This window comes from Drosophila pseudoobscura, chromosome 3 (assembly GCF_009870125.1).
Source record: "Drosophila pseudoobscura strain MV-25-SWS-2005 chromosome 3, UCI_Dpse_MV25, whole genome shotgun sequence".
Taxonomy (NCBI): Eukaryota; Metazoa; Arthropoda; class Insecta; order Diptera; family Drosophilidae; genus Drosophila; species Drosophila pseudoobscura.
The window spans coordinates 5,599,785-5,620,130 of NC_046680.1; the positions used below are offsets into that span (position 1 = coordinate 5,599,785).

The 20,346-nt window shown below is 47.4% G+C and overlaps 7 protein-coding genes across 10 annotated transcripts; 3 read left to right on the plus strand and 4 right to left on the minus strand.

The window, feature by feature from the left end:
• Nucleotides 1–321: 321 nt before the first annotated feature.
• Nucleotides 322–1,865, plus strand: LOC4803554 (protein CDV3 homolog). The gene is made up of 4 exons (XM_001360224.4): nt 322–644; nt 717–799; nt 971–1,226; nt 1,306–1,865. The coding sequence occupies exons 1-4, from the start codon at nt 417–419 to the stop codon at nt 1,555–1,557; spliced, it is 819 nt and encodes a 272-aa protein (XP_001360261.2). The 5' UTR covers nt 322–416; the 3' UTR covers nt 1,558–1,865.
• On the minus strand, nt 1,775–2,614 carry LOC4803556 (putative gamma-glutamylcyclotransferase CG2811). 2 transcript variants are annotated; one of them, XM_015183694.2, is made up of 3 exons: nt 2,163–2,614; nt 1,996–2,103; nt 1,775–1,929 (listed from the first exon to the last, which is right to left on the minus strand). In XM_015183694.2, the coding sequence occupies exons 1-3, from the start codon at nt 2,474–2,476 to the stop codon at nt 1,887–1,889; spliced, it is 465 nt and encodes a 154-aa protein (XP_015039180.1). In that variant the 5' UTR covers nt 2,477–2,614; the 3' UTR covers nt 1,775–1,886. The 2 variants fall into 2 exon arrangements, with proteins under 2 accessions (XP_015039180.1, XP_001360262.3); XM_001360225.4 differs by having other exon boundaries at nt 1,776–2,103.
• Nucleotides 2,615–2,793: 179 nt separating this feature from the next.
• On the minus strand, nt 2,794–4,648 carry Tina-1 (Troponin C-akin-1). Its single transcript, XM_001360226.4, has 3 exons — nt 4,469–4,648; nt 3,245–3,564; nt 2,794–3,176 (listed from the first exon to the last, which is right to left on the minus strand). The coding sequence occupies exons 1-3, from the start codon at nt 4,481–4,483 to the stop codon at nt 3,008–3,010; spliced, it is 504 nt and encodes a 167-aa protein (XP_001360263.2). The 5' UTR covers nt 4,484–4,648; the 3' UTR covers nt 2,794–3,007.
• Nucleotides 4,649–4,772: 124 nt separating this feature from the next.
• On the minus strand, nt 4,773–6,529 carry LOC4803557 (wnt inhibitory factor 1). The gene is made up of 3 exons (XM_001360227.4): nt 5,826–6,529; nt 5,663–5,773; nt 4,773–5,609 (listed from the first exon to the last, which is right to left on the minus strand). The coding sequence occupies exons 1-3, from the start codon at nt 6,230–6,232 to the stop codon at nt 5,507–5,509; spliced, it is 621 nt and encodes a 206-aa protein (XP_001360264.1). The 5' UTR covers nt 6,233–6,529; the 3' UTR covers nt 4,773–5,506.
• Nucleotides 6,530–6,764: 235 nt separating this feature from the next.
• LOC4803558 (LHFPL tetraspan subfamily member 2 protein) lies at nt 6,765–8,322 on the plus strand. Its single transcript, XM_001360228.4, has 3 exons — nt 6,765–7,842; nt 7,900–8,013; nt 8,069–8,322. Exons 1-3 carry the CDS (start codon nt 7,434–7,436, stop codon nt 8,209–8,211), a joined length of 666 nt encoding a protein of 221 aa, XP_001360265.1. The 5' UTR covers nt 6,765–7,433; the 3' UTR covers nt 8,212–8,322.
• Nucleotides 8,253–10,209, minus strand: LOC4803559 (dnaJ homolog subfamily C member 21). Of its 2 annotated transcripts, XM_015183695.2 has the most exons (3): nt 10,194–10,209; nt 9,468–10,113; nt 8,253–9,408 (listed from the first exon to the last, which is right to left on the minus strand). In XM_015183695.2, the coding sequence occupies exons 2-3, from the start codon at nt 10,071–10,073 to the stop codon at nt 8,368–8,370; spliced, it is 1,647 nt and encodes a 548-aa protein (XP_015039181.1). In that variant the 5' UTR covers nt 10,074–10,113; nt 10,194–10,209; the 3' UTR covers nt 8,253–8,367. The 2 variants fall into 2 exon arrangements, with proteins under 2 accessions (XP_015039181.1, XP_001360266.1); XM_001360229.4 differs by lacking the exon at nt 10,194–10,209 and having other exon boundaries at nt 9,468–10,177.
• A 308-nt stretch (nt 10,210–10,517) lies between these two features.
• LOC4803560 (uncharacterized) lies at nt 10,518–16,898 on the plus strand. 2 transcript variants are annotated; one of them, XM_001360230.4, is made up of 8 exons: nt 10,518–11,636; nt 11,922–12,225; nt 12,291–13,236; nt 13,402–13,945; nt 14,031–14,453; nt 14,517–14,711; nt 14,769–15,403; nt 15,469–15,707. In XM_001360230.4, the coding sequence occupies exons 2-8, from the start codon at nt 11,977–11,979 to the stop codon at nt 15,705–15,707; spliced, it is 3,231 nt and encodes a 1,076-aa protein (XP_001360267.2). In that variant the 5' UTR covers nt 10,518–11,636; nt 11,922–11,976. The 2 variants fall into 2 exon arrangements, with proteins under 2 accessions (XP_001360267.2, XP_033234187.1); XM_033378296.1 differs by lacking the exon at nt 10,518–11,636 and having other exon boundaries at nt 11,977–12,225; nt 15,469–16,898.
• Nucleotides 16,899–20,346: the final 3,448 nt, after the last annotated feature.

Here is a 20,346-nt window from a genome sequence, read left to right on the forward strand (position 1 = left end):
CGAGTATAAAAATCGAGGACTATATCATTTCTGACCACGGACAGAGACGGATTAACCCATTGCTGACCAGTGGGCATCAAAATACATTTAACGAATATCATGAAACTTAAACAATTTTAGCAGCTCAAGGGAAAGGTATCGTGGTATTTTTATAAGTAAAGAGGAAGGATAGGATGGATTTACAAAAGTAATTTACATACAGTTTCATTTTCCGCGGCTTAGCTCAAGTTTTTTTCCTGCTTATATTTAGGGGGGGGGGTCAAGTGGGCTAAGCTCTTTATTTCATCGGTATATTTCGAAAATGAGACGGTATATTTCGCGGTATTTGTGAGAGTCAGACAGTATATTAAATCCGCGGCCACACTGTCCCCCAACTCAACGTGCTAAATTTTTGTTCCAAATTTTAATTGCAAAACATGGCCGAACTCGATGATTTTTTCGCGAAAAAGGATAAGAAGAAGTCCAAGAACAAGACCAAGTTTGTGACCGCCGACGAATTGGTCAAGAACTTGGAGGATAACACGAAACGGGAAGTGGTCAAGCCTAAAAAACCCGAACCAGTAGCAGCAGCTGCAGTAGTCGATGGCGGCGTGGCAGTAGTAGGCGAAAACGAGACCGACACCAAGGTGCCAGAGTCCGTAGCGGTAAGCCTGGTGAAATCATTTATGAAAAGAGCTAATTACATTACAATTGCTGTCGTTTGTTTTCGTGTGCAGCCCGTCGAAGAGGAATGGAATGAGATCGAGCCTGAGCAGCGCAAGGATTACAGCGGGCTGAAGATTGGCCAGCTGAGCGCAAAGTGAGTTTCTGTTCTGCTTGTGCATGTATGCGTATTCGTCCGATTAAGTGGACAATGGCAATCTTTGCAAGCTGCAGTCGCGTGATTCCAACCAGTGAACAACTTCTCCCCAGCTTAAACAGTGCTGAATCAGTCAAAATTGCATGCTAACCCCTTTTCTCCATGTCACAGCTCTGCCAGGGAGTCCGAGGAGGCTCGTGCAACACGAGTTGCAGCCGCAAACGACGCTGGCAACTACGAAGAAGACGACGATGATGATAGCAATGGTTATGAAAACGTGCAGGGCGGAAAGGGCGGTGGCGGCGGCGGCGGGAAGAAACCGTGGAAGAAACTTATACCAGCCGAGGAGGTTACGCAAATCCCAGTGCCGGTGGAGGTTGAAAAGTCATCCTCAAAGCCCTATGTTTCACCCGCGTTACGTTACAGCGTAAGTAGCGATACCCTAACCCATTGATCATTAATCAATATAACATTGTACCTTTTACTTTTGCAATTGAAATATGCAGCAAATCAGTGGACTTGGAAGTGGTATTGGCGGCGGATCGCGTGCACGACGCACTGCTCCGGACATCACCAATACGGAGTTCTTCCCGACGCTCAGTGCAGCGCGCCCGGAGGAACAGCGAAAGAAGAAAAACGAACCCGCCTTCGAAGAAGTCCGTCACGGCGGACGCTTTCAGCGTGTCCAGGAGCCGACATCCGCACCCGTGGCGGCTACCAATCGATTCCAGTCGCTGGACGATGAAGCGGATAGCTAGGTGCCAGCTCCAGTCAACGCTGTTGCTACCCCAAGAAACCGTTTTCTACCACTGTGTGTCCACTGCTGAGCTCGCCGCTGCAATCGGCAGCAAGTCATTTACAAGTTTGTAGTGTACGCACGCATATGTCAACTTTTTCTAGGCTTTTTGATTCATCTTTGCCACCTCCTGCTACTGCTACTCCTATCCCTATACCACATACACTATTGTTCATTTCGTTTTGCATTTTTGAAGTATGGAGTCAATGTAATAGAATATGAATAATAGCCATGCGTTGAAATCCGTTTATAAACGTTACTTTTGTATAACCTCGCGGGTCTCGTTTTGTGTTAATCATCATCGACAAGATCTTCCGGACGGCTGTCCGCATAGCTGCAAGAGAGTGCACATCAGTAAGATAGATCGTCTTTGGCCGAAATGGCGGGATCCCGCACTGACTTCTCACTGTACGGCTGCTCGGGTGTATTGTGGTACGCACTCAGTTGCGGCTTGGCCAGCATCTTCACCGGAAATTTCCGTATTAGGTATAGCCAGCACTGCAAATTTCTGCAACAAACACAGACAGGAATGACGTCAATGAAACATTCGTGTGACCAGATTCTTACCCCTCTGTCTCCGTCCGTATGGTCTGTTCCTCACGATCGTAGTAGTTTGGGTAGTCCTCCAGCTGGTCCAACTTTGAGAACATGGCCTCGTCCACCTCATAGATCTCGCCGTGTATGTTGTGGCCATCGCCGGGCCTGTCCAAAAGGAATGGAATGTTGTACCGGGTACCGACAACCAGTGGAAACTTCACTGCCGTTGTCCCACGCCCCAGAAATTGCGCCTGGCCGTTCTCCTTTTTTGTTAGCCACTGATGGTTCGGCTCACCGCTCTTTAGCGTGCCATAGACAAAGACTCTCGCGGACATTTTTAGCATTACAAGTGCGCCTATCCGCTGTGCTTATCAGTTCACCGGGTTATCTTGTTCATATATCTCGCACCAAAAGTTTGTCAAGTCGCCGCAACCCGTTCGCTCTTCTTCTTGTTGGCATTCGTTTGCCATTCACCCCGCGACTTGTTGCCGTGCACTGGGAGAAATCGGCGTAGTCGAATGGGTGGCAAGTGGAAAATTACTGTGTTGACCCATATCATGTCTATATATATGTTTATATAACATCAGTCATTAAATTTACTTTGAATTGCTTCAGTTTTATTTTCTATTGTTTGTCGCAAATATAATATAATATTACAAACTACGGTTGCTAAAATCTAATTAATTTAATGCGTACAGTTTATATATCATTGTATATATCAATTTCCCATAGTATATGTATGTTTGTGTATATCAATCTGTTATGTCTGCATCCCCAGGGGAAATCAATGTTGTACGGACTACAAATGCAACTACCGGTAACATTATATAATAAATTGGCCAGGCTTCCCAGAACACATCCAAGAGGAAAACCGTTTAGTTTTGGGCCTCATAGCTGAGATCGTCCTGAGCCGGATGCTTGTGGGTGCGGCGATGGCGCATGATGTATGGGTGGGTGGAGCTGTTCTCGTAGCTGGACAAGTACTGAAGGGAAAGCAGCTTCTCTGGATACTTTTGCAGCAGATAGACCCAACACGGGATGGTGCTGCAAAGATAAAAAAAATGCTTGTACGTAAATACATTTGTCGATCAGAGGATGACGTCAATGCTCACCCCTCCCCCACGCCGATGTTCATGTCTTGCTTCTCACGCGTGTAGATATCTTCGCAGTCCTCCAGGTTGTCCAGGGAGTTGAGCATACGGTCGTCCACCTCGTAGATCTCACCGGTTACATAATAACCAATGCCGGGCTTGTTGAGGAGGAAGGGAATGTTGTAGCGCGTGGCAATGACCAGCGGCAGCTTCTCTGTGGTGGTGGCCTTGCACCAGAACTTGGCAAATCCGTTGCTAGAACTGGCGAGGATCGAGTTGCTCGGCTGACCGTACTTCAGAGCTCCGTAGACAAAAAGTTTGCTCAGAGCAGTTGATGCTTTCTGTGTGGGTGTGGCGGCGGCGGAAGAGATAGACAGAGCAGAAGTAAGGTTAGGTTAATGATCCGATATTCAGCGTGTATACAGGTGTGGTACCTATCCGGGACTATATTCTACTTTATTAATATCGAACACTTTGTCTAGCTTATCACTGATCTGAGTATTTTCCACTCATGAAAGGCCCCCTACTAACTTGCTGATAACGCGCGACACACGAGCCACACGTCTGCGTCTCGGTCTCCTCAGTTATATTCGGTCGTATTTATTTATACAATTTTTGCCGCGTTGTTCTGCTGCCCGGAGAAGAGACCGTACGGGGATGATTGCTTAAACCGGTTTGGTGCATTCACACTTTTTTTTGTGTTTGTTATTGCCCATTCTGTTATTATGGCTAATAGTTGCTTTTTCGGTGGCCGACGTGCGTTCGTTCCTCTAAAACTGCGCAGCAGCTACGCCTCCATCAAAAAGAACATACATACATATGTACATATGTATGTATATAGTATATTTATGTACATATGTGCGCGTGATTAGGTGCATAAATAATTGCTTAAATCGTTTAATCATTTCTGTAAATGGAAACCACACGCTATCGCTAGACAACCTATTATCCGGCCTTCAATCAATGTCATTACTAAATGAACCGTTGCATTGAGGCATCTGCTTACATAACTCTCAGAACAAACGCACACATACACCCATACGTATATTAACATATAAGGAGATAAAATTCCCAGATAACATTAAGAATATCACTTTTCACGAATTGAATTACAATTTACAAAGTTTTCCCACGCTTTTATCCTTTTGGGGCTGCCAACTTGCCACAGGATAATAGGATACGCATACATGTGAAGCATGTGAATTTTGAGTGTGTTGTGTGTGCAGCGCTCTCTCTTTTACGTACCTTGACTTGGCCCATTTTTTGCTTTTATGGCGTTTCTTCTTTTTCAGCAGGCTGCCTTAAGTTAATTAAAATTGCAAATTGCTGCAGTTGGCAAGAGAGACAAAAAATATACGCTCCTCAGGATATGGGGTAATAGCTCCAGCTATAAAATTGGACCGCGCCGTTGGAAAGCAAAACTCCAACTAAAACGCGACGGAGAACAAACGGAACACAAGTGGTGCTGCCGCTTTTTGTGTTGCTGCTGGCGTCGACGTTGGGGCCCGGTCGGTCCCCTTCCAACAACAAGAAATATGAAAACACGCCACACGCGCGCCTTTAAAGACGCCAACGCCGCCGTCGACGTCGCTGCTGATGTCAATTCTTAGCTTTAGTCTTTATCTAACAAATACCCTGTGATTTAGTTCAAAACTAGTCCTATTTTAATACACATTTCAATTTTTTTTTGTTTATTATAAATTGGTCTTATCGGATAAACAAGACAAACGCCTACAGGCAAGAAGGTACATGTGTAGCTATCCCTTTCACTCTGCCTGAGCGTAGGGGCTTCCATGGAAGTCTAGCCCCCTTTATTAAAGCGCAACGAATATTATTTCCACAGCTACGCCTCTGGAGCGCACGTACGCATGTTTTAATTTTCTCAGCTTTGCTCTTGTTTCTTCTGTCGATCAGTGGTCGATTAAAGATATCATTAATTCAAATTTTAAGGCGACGGACGGGCCTTCCTTCCATGTGCCAGAAACAATAACAAATTCGCCATATAATTTTCTGTTGAATACGCTCTCTATATTTCTCTCTACCGCTCTCAATCTTGTGTGTGCTCACCATTTGGATGCCCTACAATCATGGTCGTGAGGCATACAGCATATTAGTTCGAAGAGTCCCTCGAAAAGCATTCAACAGATGTTTATTTAAACGAAATACAAATAATTTAATTATAGAATCTGCAATGGTAAATTGAGAAAAATTCGAACGAATGACGTCAGCAGCAGTGTGGGACCTAAAACAGACCCAGACGACTGCAGCTCTCTGTCCCCAATGTTAATAGTCTTTGGTGCAAATGCCATTATGGGCATAATGGTGGTGCTTGTGACGGCAGGCGCACATGTTGGGAGAGAAACAGTATGCATGGGGTCCACAGTCGCTGCAGAGGATTCACAGATGAGACTGGAGCGAAGATAAGGATCAATAACTTACTGCTGGCAGATGGGCGTACACTGCTGCCCGTGTAGTAGGGTGGTGCGGAGTTCATAGCCCTGGGCACAAATGCATGATCCATCGTAGGAACAACGGCCGTGGGTGCATCGCCTGCAGAGGAAACAATTAGAGATCACCTTTATCCGGCTGGAATTCAACTAACCCGTGGCAGGGGTCCAGAAGGCGTGCACCCCTGTGGCGACAACGACGCGAAAGTGCATCAAAGTAGTAGTGCCTGTCCTTCCGGCACACGCATAGATCCGGGGCGGCACAGTACCCACCCGCCTCCCGACAGCCCGGCAGACACTCGGCAGCGCAGACCAGTCCGTCCGGATTGGCCCCCAGATACCGATCGGCACAAGGGCAGTCGCCATCCTCAAAACACACACCACCCAGACAGACAATGTTGCAGCGTCGCACACACTGCCTGGTGTTCACGATCAGCATCTCGTAGTCGGAGCACAGCGGCGGCGGCTCATTAATCTCCCAATAGCCATAATCGTAGTAGTAGTATCCTTGGACCAAGACGTGCTGGAGCGCCAGTTGAAGGAAGACCGTCCGGCCGAGCATCTTTGACAATTGCAAATGATCTCCTCCATGGCGCGGGTAATGAGAGTGAAAGTGATTTCCGTAGGCGGCGCAATTTGTGTACGGAATCCATTAGTCCCGTTATTGAGGCGGTCACGATCGCCATATGTACACATTACGTCAATGATGCAATGGACAACTGATAACCGCTCGGCCGGAGAGCCTCTCAATCTGAATTACAACAAAACCATTTGCATGCAAACGAAGCCAACAGACGCTAACACCGCATTACTCATCGCAGCAGCTGCTGCTGGGAGCACGGAGAGCGGTGGCGCGGAGAGAACGCGAGAGACAGATCCAACTCCGACATGTATGCACACCCAGCGAGCGCTAGAGATAGAGAGGGAGACCCAATGAGAGCGCAATTCTGGAATGTCTGGATTCCACACTCTGGCTGGCTCAGTGGCGTCTCCGCTCTCACCCCCACCCCCACCGCATGCCCTGCAACTGGGGACCCCGGCTCCGACATCGACTCCAACTCCAACTGTAGCTGCAGCTGGTTTGAATGCGCCCCATTCATTCAGTCTTTTGGGGTCTGAGAGCAGTGTTGGCCTCCCAGTCCCGATCGGGCAACGGCAACGATAAAGACAAAGTTAGCGGCTCAACAGAGACGGCGACGCCTGCGTGAACGGAAGTTCAAAGTGTGGCACAAAGTTGCAAAATCGAAGGCAATCGGTGATCAGAGTGCGAACTCGGATTCGTATCGCGAGTGGCGGATTGGTGAACAATAAAAGTGCAAACGCATCAGACTTCTCTATTTTTTGTGACTTTTCTTCTCCACCCATCGACGAACGAACCGCTTCAATTGCAATTATAAATTGAATGCTTGATTCTCGCTCTTTCCCACTCGCCCCCTCCTTCATTCTCATAGTGCTTGCGTGTGCGTGTGTGCCTTGTGTATGGGGTGAATAACATAAAACAGACAACGGGCGAAAGCATAAAATAAACAATACCATTTCGGGCGGTCAGCTGGGAGGAAGTTCTGGCCCCAGCGCTGCTGGTGGTGGCACAGCGGCAGCGGTGGTGGTGGGTGTGGGTGTGGGCCTGTGGGATGTGCCCGTTGTGGAAGTGCGTGCTCGCGCAAAGCTAATGCTTAGAGTCTATTATGTATCCGGCAAGTGCTGACGCGTTCTGACTTCGCCACCGGACAATCTCTGAACTCTGAGAATTCGAATCATCAAAAATGTGTTACGTTATCATCACAAGCGGCAGTCTAGTCTGGTTCCTCTGCACCCTGGTTGCTGACATGCTCATAGCGGCGGCACTGGTCACGCCCAGGTGGCTGATTGGTCCCGTCCAGCCCGTGGATGAGCTCTCCTCCGTTTCCAGCCAGCGTCAGTCCTCCGTGGGCATCTACACCCGCTGTAAGGTGATGCACCAGGTGGGCTACCACTGCGGACGTTTCGACCTAGATGGACTGGCCACAGACAGCAGCGTCTATCCCAGCGAGTGGAAGGCGGCCATGTTCTTCATTTCACTGGGATTCGCCCTGCTATCGGTCACGGTTCTACTCACTTTGCTCACCTGCTGCCGTCAGTCGGCATTCGGCAAGAGTATCCACAACATGACCGCCTGCGCTCAGGTGGTGTCAGGTAAAGACATGCTCCAGAAGCTATATCGAGACGATAGTTTTTAAGCTTTCATTCCAGGAATCAGTGTTATGTTGGCCCTCTTCCTCCATCCCCTGGGCTGGCGGGCCACTCGCGTCCAGCGGCTGTGTGGTCCGGAGGCAGAACCTTTCTATCCAGCCGACTGCAGTATAGGTACTATATTGGAGACTCCGCATATGCGTAGCAAAAATTAACCCATTCCCCCTAGGAATCTCATTTTACTGCGGCGTTATCGGCATACTCCTCACATTCGCTGCCGCTGGCATCAGCTTAAAGGCGGAGTCCTCCAACATGCGCACGCGCGTTCGTCGACGCGTCGAAGAGGGCAGCAAGCTGGTCTGCATTCCATAGCTGTAGCTGCCCCAGAAAACTGAGAACTTTCATTAAGCGGGAATACTTAACATCATTTTCGAATTTACTGTAACTTTTTTTAGCATAAATAAACCTCTAACATTTCTACAATATAGTGTACAATATCTGCCGAAGTGCCATGCTCCCCAACTGCTTCTATTTGTTGCGTTTGCCCTTGGCTTTGCCTGGCGGTTTGCCTACAACATCCGGCTGGGCCTTTGGGATGTAGACGCCGTGGTTTGTCTTCTTCAGATGAGCAAACAGTTTGTTCTTCGAGTCAAATACGAGGCGACAGGTGACGCAAGTGTGCTGGGACTTTGTCGGATCGGCGTCGGGATCTTCTCGCTCCTCACTGTTGACTACGATTGCTGGTGTAACTTTGACTTCCCTTGGTGGATCGGACACTTGATCAGAAGACTTTCCCTTGTTGGTCGCAGACTTTTTGCTTTTGCTCTTCTTGGTTGACTTTTTTCCTTTGCTCCAGTCGTCTTCAGATTCGCTTTTGGGTTGGTTAAGCTGAATATGATCATCGGAGACATCGCTGTCCTCTTCTTGCTGTTGCTTTGCCACAGCTTTCTTTGACTTTTTGTTCTTCTTGTTGCGTTTGATCGCCGCGGACTCTTCTTCACTAAGCGCCTCTTCCACTTGGGAGTCCCCCAGATTATCGCTTAGATGTATTTCATCCAGTGTCTCTTCGACATCATTGAGACTATCTTCGGGAGAGGCATCATTGAAGGCCTCCTCCTCGGCCTCCATCTCCTGGCGCAGACGTTCCACATTGTCTCGGTGCTTTTTGCTCTCCTCGTGATTGGCTCGCGCCTTGGCATTTTTGAATGATTTGTTGCAGGCAACACAGTACAGGTCGTCCACATATTCCAGTTCATACTCGGTTTCCTCGGCATCCAAATTGTCGTCGCTATCTGCCTCAGAGCAGTCGCTATCTTCATCTTCTTCATCCGTGTAGTCGTCTGAGTCGCTGCCGTAAGCCTGTTCCAGTTGCCTTAGCTGCTCTTCGTAGCCCTCGTTAAAGACTTTGTTCTCCTTGGCGGCGGCTAGCTCCTCTTTGCGTTTTCGCAACTGCTCACGTCGCTTCTCCTCCTGCTTCAGGCGATTGGCCTCGGCTCGCTCCTCCAGTACACGTCTATAGGCCGCAACGCGGCGATCCCGCTTGCGCACAAAGCTAACCAAATTACGAATCTGAACAGAAAAAACTTGTATAAAACTGGAATTTCTCGAGAAACGTTGGGATTCGTTACCTCTTCGTTGCGCTCCTTGCGGGCACCTTGAACAATCTTTTTCATTTCTTTTTCTACCTTGCGGAGGATGAAACGTTCCTTGATCTCCCTCACATCGTACGGGCACAGCCATTCGTATGTTTTTTTGGTGGTATAGGCCGTCCAGTAGGCATAGAACGGGCCCACCACTTCCTCATAGTTGCTCTCCGAATTGCCGAAAGCCGGTGCGCAGCCCAACTCGTCATCGCTCTCCATGAATTCGATGTCCTCGGAGGCAATCTGGACGAACACATCGGCATAGACTTTGTAGAAACCCTTCGCATCATCGCCATACCCTTTGTAGCAGGAGCTGGTGAAGTATGGGAACACATCCAGGCAGTTTTCCGAATACTCGGAATTCTTTCCCCGCAGAATCTGCTCACGGTGGTTGTCATACCAGGAGCGTTCCTGCGCGTCCGAGAGCACCTCATAAGCCTGTTGGATTAGTTGAAATTTCTCCTTGGCCTCAGCCAAACTTTCTGGATTCTTGTCGGGATGCCATCGAAGCGCTAGTTTGCGATATGCTGTTTTGATGTCGCCATCGTTGGCGTCTCGTTGCAGCCCGAGCTCCTCGTAGTAGCAGCGCATCTTGCCAAAGGTTATTACGACTCTTTAGGTTGTTCAAAACCTTAAGACCACGTTTACAATTTAGAAACAGCGCATTTTCGTAGTTAGACGAAATTAGATTTCTTATTTATATGTATATACCGTCCGACCCTCAGAAATATACCGTCTCATTTAAAAAATATACCGTAAATATACTGACGAATTGAAGTTCTATTATACATTTTCCTCGATTTTGATCTTCCGTCGAATATAACTAGCTATATAGATCTCTCAGCTTTGCCCACATAATTTTATCCGATTAATGAATTAATCTACTAAATGACTGGCTTATTTTAAGGACTCCTCTTTTTTGTATTGTGTCTAAAATTACTCACCGACTCATTTTTTCGTTGCATGTGTAAACAGCTGTTGCTCATGAATGCGTTACATCTAAGTGCTGCAAAACGATGCGATAAACAAACATTATAATAAATAAATTGCATACTTTTCAGCTTGAACAGCTAAGTTTTCATTTCAAAAATAATTTTCAAAATTCTGGCAGTCATTAAGTTGAAATCATAGAAAGTCCATACATTTTTTAAACTTACAACGGAAACCTACTGTGTACTCTGCTGCCACTGCGCTGCGCATTCCTTCATTAGCTTTTTTTCTTCGGCGGCAACGGACGCTCCTTTTCTCTGTTGCCGCACAGCATTCGTTCGCACGCTTTTCTCGCTACCACCACAAATATACATACAATACATAACCGTTTATACATATAATAGAAATAAGAAGAGGAGAAGATAACTAAGAACATACCAATACATAAATCATATAGAAAAGTTTAATAAGAAAGAATTTCGAGTGAAAAAGTACATATATACTCAGTAGAAACCGCAGTGGTTTTTTCTCTTTGGAAGTATTCTGCTTTTTTAAATATAATTTGCCGAGAATATTTACAAATAATTTGCATGAAATGAACATCTTGACTCAACCATTGCCAATCAACAATAACAATTCACATAAAGTGCCAAAATAACGTTAAACATTTCAGTCTGCAGCAAGTGATGGGGGGGAGGGGGAGAACGGAGAGAAATAGCTTGACATAAAAATTCACAGTTACGTCGGATTTACAACCCGTCGTCAGCCGAGCAAGCTGATTTCGGCGGGGGAGGTTGCCAAAGCACACAGACTACCCACACAAACACACGCACGCATACAGCTACTCCAGCGCACAGCACGAAGCGAGGAGTGGAGTCGCAGTCGGAGTCCTTGAAGCACCGTTAAGCAATAGAGGAGGCCAGGAAGCATCTCAGCTCACAAACCACCCCAAATACCGTGGCCCAAACCGTTGGGTGCGTCGTTATTCGGCCTGAACGTGAAAAAAAGACCCGCCAACAAAAAAATAAACAAGCGAAGCGTCGAGCTGTCTGTCTGTGTGAAAGTACATACATATGTGAATGCGTATAGATTTACCGTTGGTCTGCCTTTCATCTCGCGTGTTGGTGTGTGTTTTTCTGTGTGCCGCCATAAAAACAGACGTAAAAGGAAGGAAGGAAGGATATTATGAGGCGGCAGACAAAGATAGCCGCATTTGCGAATAAGGTAATTTCGCATAAAATTCCAACACACTTACATTTGTACATACGTACATATGTATGTATGTATGTATATAGGAAGCATGGGAATCGCAAAAACTATTGAAATGTGACCCTGCCCTTACTGGAATCCGGGCGGGCTTTTGTGCTGTCATAAATGGATTTTCTTATCAGCCCAAAGTGGTCCCAGGAGGCCGCTCGGCCTCTATTGTTGCAACCAAATTGCATTTGAAACAGAGCACACCCTAATGGCCTCTCCGCACGCTCTCTCTCTCTCTCTCTGCCGTTTCAGTTATATCAGCAGCAACAACAGTCCGTCCAATTTTGTTAAGATAGAAGCTAGCACTATGTTTGGATCCAAGCTGCGCTCCTGGATGGAGACGCACATCGTGCGTCCGCGGAAGAAGGGCAGCAAGCACAAGCAGGCGGCCGCAGAGGCTTCGCACAGTAGCGGTATCACCACTGGGAATGGCAAGAAGGCGGGCACACTGCCTCCACAGGGCAGCAACCTTACCAGCCCCGTGCTGACAAGTAGCGGAAGCCACAGCATCGCCAGCCCAGTGCGGAGGCGCGAGGTATCGCCCATACAGTGCCATGTAAGTCGTTTTTTGTTCCTTTTTTGTATGAACGTACCTGATCCGAAGCTCTCTAAATTGTATAGCCTCCCAGTCGTCGGTATGGATGGCAGTCACCAGATGAAGATTCATACGTCATAACATCGCCAAAATCGGACAATCTGCTGTATGCCCCACAATGCTACCAACCACTTCAGCAGCAACAGCACCACACCCATCACCTGAGCGTGCCCAACTGCAAGGATATCTCCTGTGCAGAGAAGTCGCCCAGCAAAGTGAACTGTTCCTCTTCGTCCATTTCGTCGCTTTCCTGGTCCACCGGATCTAAGGAGCCCTCGTCGGGCAAGCAAACAACATTCAAAGAGCATCAGCCCAATGGGGAGTACCACATTCCACCCGAAGAGGAAGATGAGGTGGAGTACGAGGAGGTGGGAGCGCTACTGTTGCGCCCCCAGCCTCCTATAACGGACTACCAGCGTCCGCAGTCGGAGAACTTGGCCGACATGCGTATGATCTACGAGAAGGAGAGCAAACCAAACTCCAATCATGTCCGCTATGGCCGCCTGCTGCCCTCGAAGCTAGCTCCTGCTCAACTGGGAGAGGCTGCGGACGGCCTGACCACTGCTCCACCCATTCCTCCGGCTGCTTCCTCTGCATCCGCTGGTTCGAGGATTCGTACACCACGGGGAGTGCAGCGCACTAATTTCATGCCCGGACCACGTCCGCATAGCCTGCCATCGCCAGAGAGCGCCTACTCCACGGGTTACTCCACAGATGGCACCTCTCCATGCGCCGCCAGCAACTACAATCCCCCCGAGTACTATATAAACATGCGCTCGGGTACCCACTACTTTCCCAAGAGCATCAACTCGCTGGCCATCGAGGCGCAGCGCTACAAGTTCGGCTTGAATCGCATCGAGGAGATGTCACCTATGGACCCCTTGCCTAAGAGCAACTTCGCCAATGCCATTCACGGCCTGGAGTCGTCGCCCAATCCCCTGGCACTTCGTCAGCAGCCAAAGTTATTTGAATGTGAGTGTAAAATGTTAGGTTTTGGTCAGATCCGATGTTGGAGAGCTCCCCCTTTGAAACGAGACCCACCCAACAACAAACTGAGCAATTAACCCATTTAGAGTCTCGGCTCAACTCAAGTGACATCGCCTTCACATGACGGCCATTTCCCATCCCCAATTGCAGCTCCCTCGCCGAGACAGCGCTGTCGCATAAGGACCAATCCCTGGTACAACACGGCCGAGCATTTGCCACCCTCCTCCTCGGCGCCTACGCGTCTAGAGCTGGATGCCACGAGCACCACCTCCACCACATCGTCGGGCATTAAGTCGGGCAATGAGCTGGAAGTTCCGGCTGCCAAAACAACAGCAAAAACAGAAACGGTAAAGGGATCAGCATATGCAACCACCACCAGCTGCAAAGGCACTCCCAGAAAGTCAGCTAGAGTGGGTGTGGAGGGTGGTGTTGCACCTGGTGGAGTTGCTTACGAGTCCTCGGAGGGCTCTTCGTCGTCGACTGAAGTGGAAAATCTGCATGCCCCACACACCATAAAGCGGCGCCACTTGGAGCACGTGGAGACGACAACAACTTCGGCCCCGGTGGCTGCTGGCGGTGGAGCTGGAGTAACCACCACCTCCTTTATGCTCAGCGATGATGAGGCCACACTCAACGAGATGATTGGCAAGTTTGACGAGAGCTACATCTACGAGAAGGAGACCGACATACTCAGGTGAGTCGCAGTCCCAGTTTCAGTCCTCCTTTTAGTATTTTTTGTCCATTAAATTCCTTACCTTACCTTACCCTTTGTCCTGCAGCAGCGACTCTGATCCCACAGATGACTGTGCCTCGGAGCTGGACACCGGACAGGATGCTGGCGATGAGTGTGACACGGATGAGTTGCTGGACATCGACTTTATTGACACCTCATCCATGCAGGAGGTGGTCCTCGACCGCCAAGATCTGGCCCGTAATCTGGGAAGCTGCCAGTACTACTTCAATGAGCCCATCAGTCCCTTGATCAAGCGCAAGTCCTCGACCCGCTCCCGCCGGAAGAGCGGTCAGGAGTCAGCTGATGGTTCGCAGCAGCGACGGCGTAAGCGCTTTCTCAAGACGCGCAAGAAGAGCTGTGAGAACCGCGAAAAGCTTCCGGCATCTCCTCTGCGTGAGCCTCGTGGTTCCCGTAGTGTGGGTGGAACGCCAGTCTGTCTGCGTCGTAAGCTGCTAGGCCCCAAGGAGAGGTATGATGGTCAAGTTACAGAACGGCTTGTATATTATTTTAAATATGCTTCTTTGATTGTCAGGATCTATAAGACGTCGCCGCTCTCGAATCGCTCCAATTCGATGATCTTTGGCAGCATCACTGAGAAGACCTCGCTGACCATTGCCGAGAGCGAGAAGGCGCTGCTTAAGGCTGACTTAGAGGCTGACATCAAGTACAAGCAGCTCATCATGGAGGCCGAACAAATGCTGGAATCAATGAGAAACAGCTTGCAGAGGTGTGTAACGTCTACAGATTCTAGGGGATTGGATACTAACCAATCAAACATTTATAGTATACCCCGGGACACACCCGTCGCCAGTCCGAGGCGCGTGAATCCCTTGGCCAATAAGCGCGTGGAAATGCTCAAGCACAGCGAGGTAGACTCGAAGAAGCAGCCGGCGCTACCGGCAACTCCTCCGTCGGAGCACGAACTAGCCGCCGCCATCAATAAACGTATCGAGATGCTGAAGTTTGCAGAGAATTCTGCGGCGTCGTCGCCACCCAATAGTCCCAAGCCCGGCCGCTGCAGTCCCCGGAAGACTCATCTCACCAACTTCATGAACCAGAATGCTCCGCCCGAGCTGCCTCCGCGCAAAATAAACGGCAACCCACCCATTGCTCCGCTCTCACCGCAGCTGCAGTTAAATGGGAGGCGGCTCCAGGAGAGTCCCTTGGGCAAGCGACGCATGATGACGGTGACGTCGACGACTACGACGACAGTGTTCAGCTTCAATGACGATGACTCGGAGTTGGAGTGCATTGCTGTGGAGGATGTGGGCAATATCAACTCGGAGGAGGAGCCACAGTTGGCACCGCAGAGCAATAATAACAATTTCTATTGTCCACATAGTGAGCCGCTGAAGCGAAAGGTCTACAAGGGCAGCTCTTCCTTTGAGCGCATCAAGAAGAACTTTGACTTGGAGCTAGGTAAGTGCTTTGCATATGTCCTGCCCTTCTGCTATGATTCATCCTTCTACTGATTAAAACTACAGACATAAGCGGACGTAGCAAGTCGAACGAACGCTCGCAATCAAAGTTGTCGACTTCCGTGTCGGCCAAGAGCTCAATGCATGATGTGACCGGTAATGAGGCGAAGGCCCAGGCAATAGGTGGCGGAGGCGGAGGCGGAGGCAGTAACCGCAAACAGCAGTTAATACTGAGCACCATTGTGGATCTGAAGCGAAGTCTGGAGCATCAGAGCCATCAACTGAGCGGCCTGAACTGTGACTAGAACTGAGCTTGAACTGACTACAGAGGCTAAGATCATCATTATCATACGTAACCCATGCATAATCTAGAATCTAGACAGTAAATAGCTTGCTAAGGCCTAAACTAACAAGTCCAACCGAATCCCTCAGACTAGACACTGAAACTGAGCGCAATAACTTTCTAAATGATAAGAGAACCCGATTATTTACACGATATACTCAAGGGCCGCAATAGAAACTATGGACTGGTGCAGAAAGTTATCCCCAAAATATCTGTAGAATGTAGTTTAAACCTTATTTATGTTGGAGTATGTATGTTTAACCGTAGACATTTCCCAAGGGTTTTGTTCTTTTATATTTTGTTGATCTGTTGTTGAGATTTGATATTTTAGTCTGTTATTTGCCATTTGAAATTTTTAATTTTTAACCAAGTATTAATATTCATTTAATTTGTTTGTCTGAATATCATTCAAATCAAATAGTATTATTTCGTTGGGTTGCCAAGCTGGAAAGGTGTTCTAAACATCAAATCCTTGGTGCATCCTTTAAGTAACTATCTAACCCACTCATACCATACTATACCAAAAACTTTAGCTTGAATACGTTGATCTTAGACATTATATGGAACTACATGTGTCAATACTGATATACTTATCCTTAGTTTTACTTATCGAGCATTTATGTGCGAGTGTGGCGACTGAATCCTAAGCATATCCCATGAACAGCGCCTACATTTAGAGATTTATACATAGAACTCTGCTCATTACTAGAATGATTCACTTAATCAGCATTATCGAAGAGTATTTGGAGCTAGACCTTTAAGTAAACCAAATTATTATCCATCCAAATGAAAATTGTTTGTTTTAGCCAAATTGTTTGTAGTTTAATGGAAAAAACAAATTAAAATATTGTTTCCTTAGTTGCATTGCTTAGTTGAAGAAATTGATTGAGCGAACCGAAATCGTATTGTGTTCTCCATGAATTTTAAATTTGTTGCAATTGGTAAAGTTTGTGCTGATTTCCAATTCGGATAAATTGTTTGTAATTTGGATACATCGATTTTGTACCTACACGTTCTTTCCTGAATTACATGTGTATTATTGTGTTGTGTGCCCCATTAATATGCATATAGACGCTATAGAATCCACACATAGCGTACATATATAATCTAAGTCAATAATGTAACGTGATAATAAACTTAATGAATACCCCAAGACCCTGAATTAAAGCGGCATTCGTAGTAAGTATGTATGTACCGTATATAGAATAGCTATAGCTAAACAGTTATAATTGTGATTTATTGTTTTACCCCGTCGTTTACCTTTTATAGTTTTTAGTACCCTCTGCCAATGTAATTGAAATTGCAATTAGTTTTCATTTTCGCTTACGTACAAGGCTCAGATCACATTGCTAGTCAGGGACTGGGAAGTGGTGGGCTAGTGGTCTGGTATGCCGTGTTAAATTTACTTAATTAGTTTCACCCAAACGCGGCACTTGAACATCGACCGCCGGACACCGAACGACATACGAAGAAATTGTATCGAACTTTAATTTGGACGCCGATGCGTAGTTCCAGTCCGGGACGTCGACGGAGCCAGAGTCGAGTGACGGCTTGAACCTTTAGCTCTCAGCTCTCATGTTAATTAATTTATGCGCCCTAAATTCAAAATATTCAATTGGATTTCCGATGTGAAGCGACCTTAAGACAATCCAACGAGCTTTCTGATAAGACAATTTACAAAACACAACCTAGACAAAGACTGCACCGAGATTCACCCTTTTAATGGGTGTACTTATGTATGTAAATCTCCGCAACACGTGTGGTATGCGCTATGCCCCCGTTATGGATCTGAATCCAATATCCTATTGTACTTACATACTTATGTATAATAAAGGACCAATTTTGTGATTCGCTTCCTATCTTAGTTGGCGGCAGTGGCCTTCAATATGAGTGTGGAATTTCCACAGATGGCGACGATTTCGAGACTCCTCCGATCCCCATTTCTTGTCATCTCGTTCATTATTATGCCTGGCTGTAAAAAGGTAAAAATAAACTCGACGTGTTCTAAAAATCCCCAGAAAAGCATCGACAGTGGAAAATTAGCAGACAGATCATGGACTCGTTGCTGTTGTGGCTGGGGCTGCTGCTTCTGATGCTAATTATGCAAATGGAGGCGGAGAGCTGGGGAGGAAATGCCCAAGCGGAATACCAAGTGGACGAGCCACGCTTAAAACATCGATTCGACATTAAGTGGGCAAAAATACGGGCAAGCCACAAAAAAGCATCTACAAAATGAGCCGGTGGCCCAGTGAAGGAGGCACGACCTGCTGGGGCGACAACGGAGATGCAACCCAACATGGCCAAAACTGGTTCAACATCTCTTGAATGCCGTACGCTTCTTGTGGCCAGAAGATGGAATGCAATGGAAAAGGTAGGGGCTGGTCCAAAAGCTTGCACATTCAAATATTGCTTTGTTATACCCTATGTAAAAATGATATGACAGATATATTCTGAACGTTGTTCTGGCAGCTAAGTTTAGGTAATATAGGATTGTTCTTCTCTTTACTCTTTGTTAAAACTAGATCAGATCTCCCATTTCATTCCGAGATATATACATATGTAGAATATTCTACTTATTAGGGTATTACTAGGCTCGGTACGGTACTCTGAAAAAAGTACCGTGAGAGATAGCGGAGCAAATTGTATTGTCGATGCGCTTTCGATTATGCCGAAAGCTTTAAGCACGGTTCGAACCGTTGTTCTTGTTGCTTTTGTCAGTCCGTCGGACTGTCTGTTGTCTGTTGAGATTTTTGTTGCTTTTTAACGTCTCTTTCGATTATTGTTATTATTATTATTGTGATTCTTGTTGTTGGTATTTCCAACGTTAACGCAGTGGCTTTTTTGCCGTAAAATGTTACTTTTTTGTTGACTCTGTTCGACCGCGCTGTCGCAGTCGCAGTCGCTGCCGACGGAGACGTCGCTGCTGTTTTTAGCCGTGAAGGTCATGCCCAGGTGTATGGCATTCAGACTCACCTGAGCCCCGGCCCGAGTCCGAGCCGAAGCACAGCGGCACGGCACGGCGTGGCTGCGCTTGCGCTCAACGCTAAACGTGTGAGGGACATAAGGGGGGAGTGGTCCAAGGAGGGGCCAGGGAGCGGAACCAAGGGGGCAGGTTGTTGTTTTGGCAGTTATGAAACTAGTCCAATGACTCGCTCTGTATCCGTTTGTGTGTGTGAGGGTCTATCTGAGTGTGTGTTTGTGTGTGCCAACTTTGAGCTTTCGCCTCTGCTCTTCTTGTAAGATCGTAATTAAATACATATGTACATATGTATGTAGATATCGCACATCTCTGCGTTTTTGTCTGCATAGAAATTTCGTGAAACAAAGACAGACTCCGAGCCAAAATGATTGTCAAACCATTGAGGCGTCCCCGAAAGCGCCAAATGCGTCTGAGCCTCCTTCTCCACCACCCTGCTGCTGACTTGGCCAGTTCTCAATATTTCATCAGCCCACTTCTGCTGTCTATAGAAAAAGTGAGACAAAATGTGCGCAGTATCAGAAGCCTCTGGAAATAACGAAACAGAGAGCATGTGATGGAGATGGGAGAGCAGTAGAGATGCTGCGAGAGAGACACAGAGTAAGCTTTTAGGATGAGAACACACAAATCAGAGTTGACAAAGGAAAAAAGAGCAGTGTCATTCAAAAGATTAGCGTTGTCTGCGACGTACATAGCTGATTGTCCGGTTCTAAAGGTAGAAGGGAGCGATCGGTGGAGAGTGACAAAACTAGCTCGAATGGGAAGCCCTTCTCCATTGATCTCCTCCCCCCACCCTTACTCTTTCCTTTTGCCCCTCGTTTCCGTAAACAGGTCACGCTGGGATGCTAATAATGATGATATAAACGGTAGCCGCGCTGCAGCTTTGCCAACTTTCAGCATTCATTTTTCTGACAGATCATGCTGGGCAGAGCTTCCCCCACTCCTTCGCTTTTTTCTTAGTCTCCTCTCCTATTCTTTGACCCTGTTCACGTCAGTGTTCTTCGCATTAAGATCAAGTGCTGGGCTGCTGATTGAGATACTAGTATTTTTTTACTATTTTGAGAATTCTTCGCTGGCCTGGTCCCTGACGTAACAACGCAGCGTCGATCTTTGAACTTGAGCCAAGTTCCCATGTGTGTATGTGTTCCCTTTCTTTATTGTGTGTGCTTTAAGTGTGTGTGTGTGTGTGTGTGTGGAGTGGGCCAAGCTAATTAATTTCGAGTATACTCAATTAGCGCTTGTGTATTTCCCATTGACTCTGATCGGACATCGAGACGATCTTCGAGTACTTTGGTTAACTGTTTCATCCGCTGCCGCTCACCTGTGTGCATCCCGGAACCAGTTGGAGGCGTACCATTTTTGTACAATTCCCAGTTGTCGCAGAATGTTCGTGAATGAATCTTTGGCATGATAGAGCGCTTTGTAAGAAATACTGTATGTACGTACGAGTATTCATGTTTCTGCGTGTCTCTGGCTCTTGCTCTTGCTCTGCCCCTGCCTCGGACTCTGTCTCTGTTCGTGTGTGAGTGTGGAATTTCGAGTTTTTGGACTTTGTACCAGTGGCTAGCCATGAACCGCTCGCTCAGCTCAAGCACTGGCCGCCAACACACACGGGCACCGTCCA

What these genes read in the sequence shown, in the direction of transcription:
- LOC4803558 (XM_001360228.4), top strand. Translation starts at nt 7,434, where the DNA reads ATGTGTTACGTTATCATCACAAGCGGCAGTCTAGTCTGGTTCCTCTGC. An exon ending in CTGCGCTCAGGTGGTGTCAG is followed by an intron (nt 7,843 to 7,899) that starts GTAAAGACATGC and finishes CTTTCATTCCAG; the next exon opens with GAATCAGTGTTATGTTGGCC. An exon ending in TCCAGCCGACTGCAGTATAG is followed by an intron (nt 8,014 to 8,068) that starts GTACTATATTGG and finishes CATTCCCCCTAG; the next exon opens with GAATCTCATTTTACTGCGGC.
- LOC4803557 (XM_001360227.4), bottom strand. Translation starts at nt 6,232, where the DNA reads ATGCTCGGCCGGACGGTCTTCCTTCAACTGGCGCTCCAGCACGTCTTG. An exon ending in CTTCTGGACCCCTGCCACGG is followed by an intron (nt 5,774 to 5,825) that starts GTTAGTTGAATT and finishes TTTCCTCTGCAG; the next exon opens with GCGATGCACCCACGGCCGTT. An exon ending in TGTACGCCCATCTGCCAGCA is followed by an intron (nt 5,610 to 5,662) that starts GTAAGTTATTGA and finishes AATCCTCTGCAG; the next exon opens with CGACTGTGGACCCCATGCAT.
- Tina-1 (XM_001360226.4), bottom strand. An exon ending in AACATCGGCGTGGGGGAGGG is followed by an intron (nt 3,177 to 3,244) that starts GTGAGCATTGAC and finishes TTATCTTTGCAG; the next exon opens with CACCATCCCGTGTTGGGTCT.
- LOC4803559 (XM_015183695.2), bottom strand. Translation starts at nt 10,073, where the DNA reads ATGCGCTGCTACTACGAGGAGCTCGGGCTGCAACGAGACGCCAACGAT. An exon ending in GCAAGGAGCGCAACGAAGAG is followed by an intron (nt 9,409 to 9,467) that starts GTAACGAATCCC and finishes TTTTCTGTTCAG; the next exon opens with ATTCGTAATTTGGTTAGCTT.
- LOC4803560 (XM_001360230.4), top strand. Translation starts at nt 11,977, where the DNA reads ATGTTTGGATCCAAGCTGCGCTCCTGGATGGAGACGCACATCGTGCGT. An exon ending in TATCGCCCATACAGTGCCAT is followed by an intron (nt 12,226 to 12,290) that starts GTAAGTCGTTTT and finishes TAAATTGTATAG; the next exon opens with CCTCCCAGTCGTCGGTATGG. An exon ending in AAGGAGACCGACATACTCAG is followed by an intron (nt 13,946 to 14,030) that starts GTGAGTCGCAGT and finishes TTTGTCCTGCAG; the next exon opens with CAGCGACTCTGATCCCACAG.
- LOC4803556 (XM_001360225.4), bottom strand. Translation starts at nt 2,476, where the DNA reads ATGCTAAAAATGTCCGCGAGAGTCTTTGTCTATGGCACGCTAAAGAGC. An exon ending in ATACGGACGGAGACAGAGGG is followed by an intron (nt 2,104 to 2,162) that starts GTAAGAATCTGG and finishes TGTTTGTTGCAG; the next exon opens with AAATTTGCAGTGCTGGCTAT.
- LOC4803554 (XM_001360224.4), top strand. Translation starts at nt 417, where the DNA reads ATGGCCGAACTCGATGATTTTTTCGCGAAAAAGGATAAGAAGAAGTCC. An exon ending in AGGTGCCAGAGTCCGTAGCG is followed by an intron (nt 645 to 716) that starts GTAAGCCTGGTG and finishes TTTCGTGTGCAG; the next exon opens with CCCGTCGAAGAGGAATGGAA. An exon ending in ATTGGCCAGCTGAGCGCAAA is followed by an intron (nt 800 to 970) that starts GTGAGTTTCTGT and finishes TCCATGTCACAG; the next exon opens with CTCTGCCAGGGAGTCCGAGG.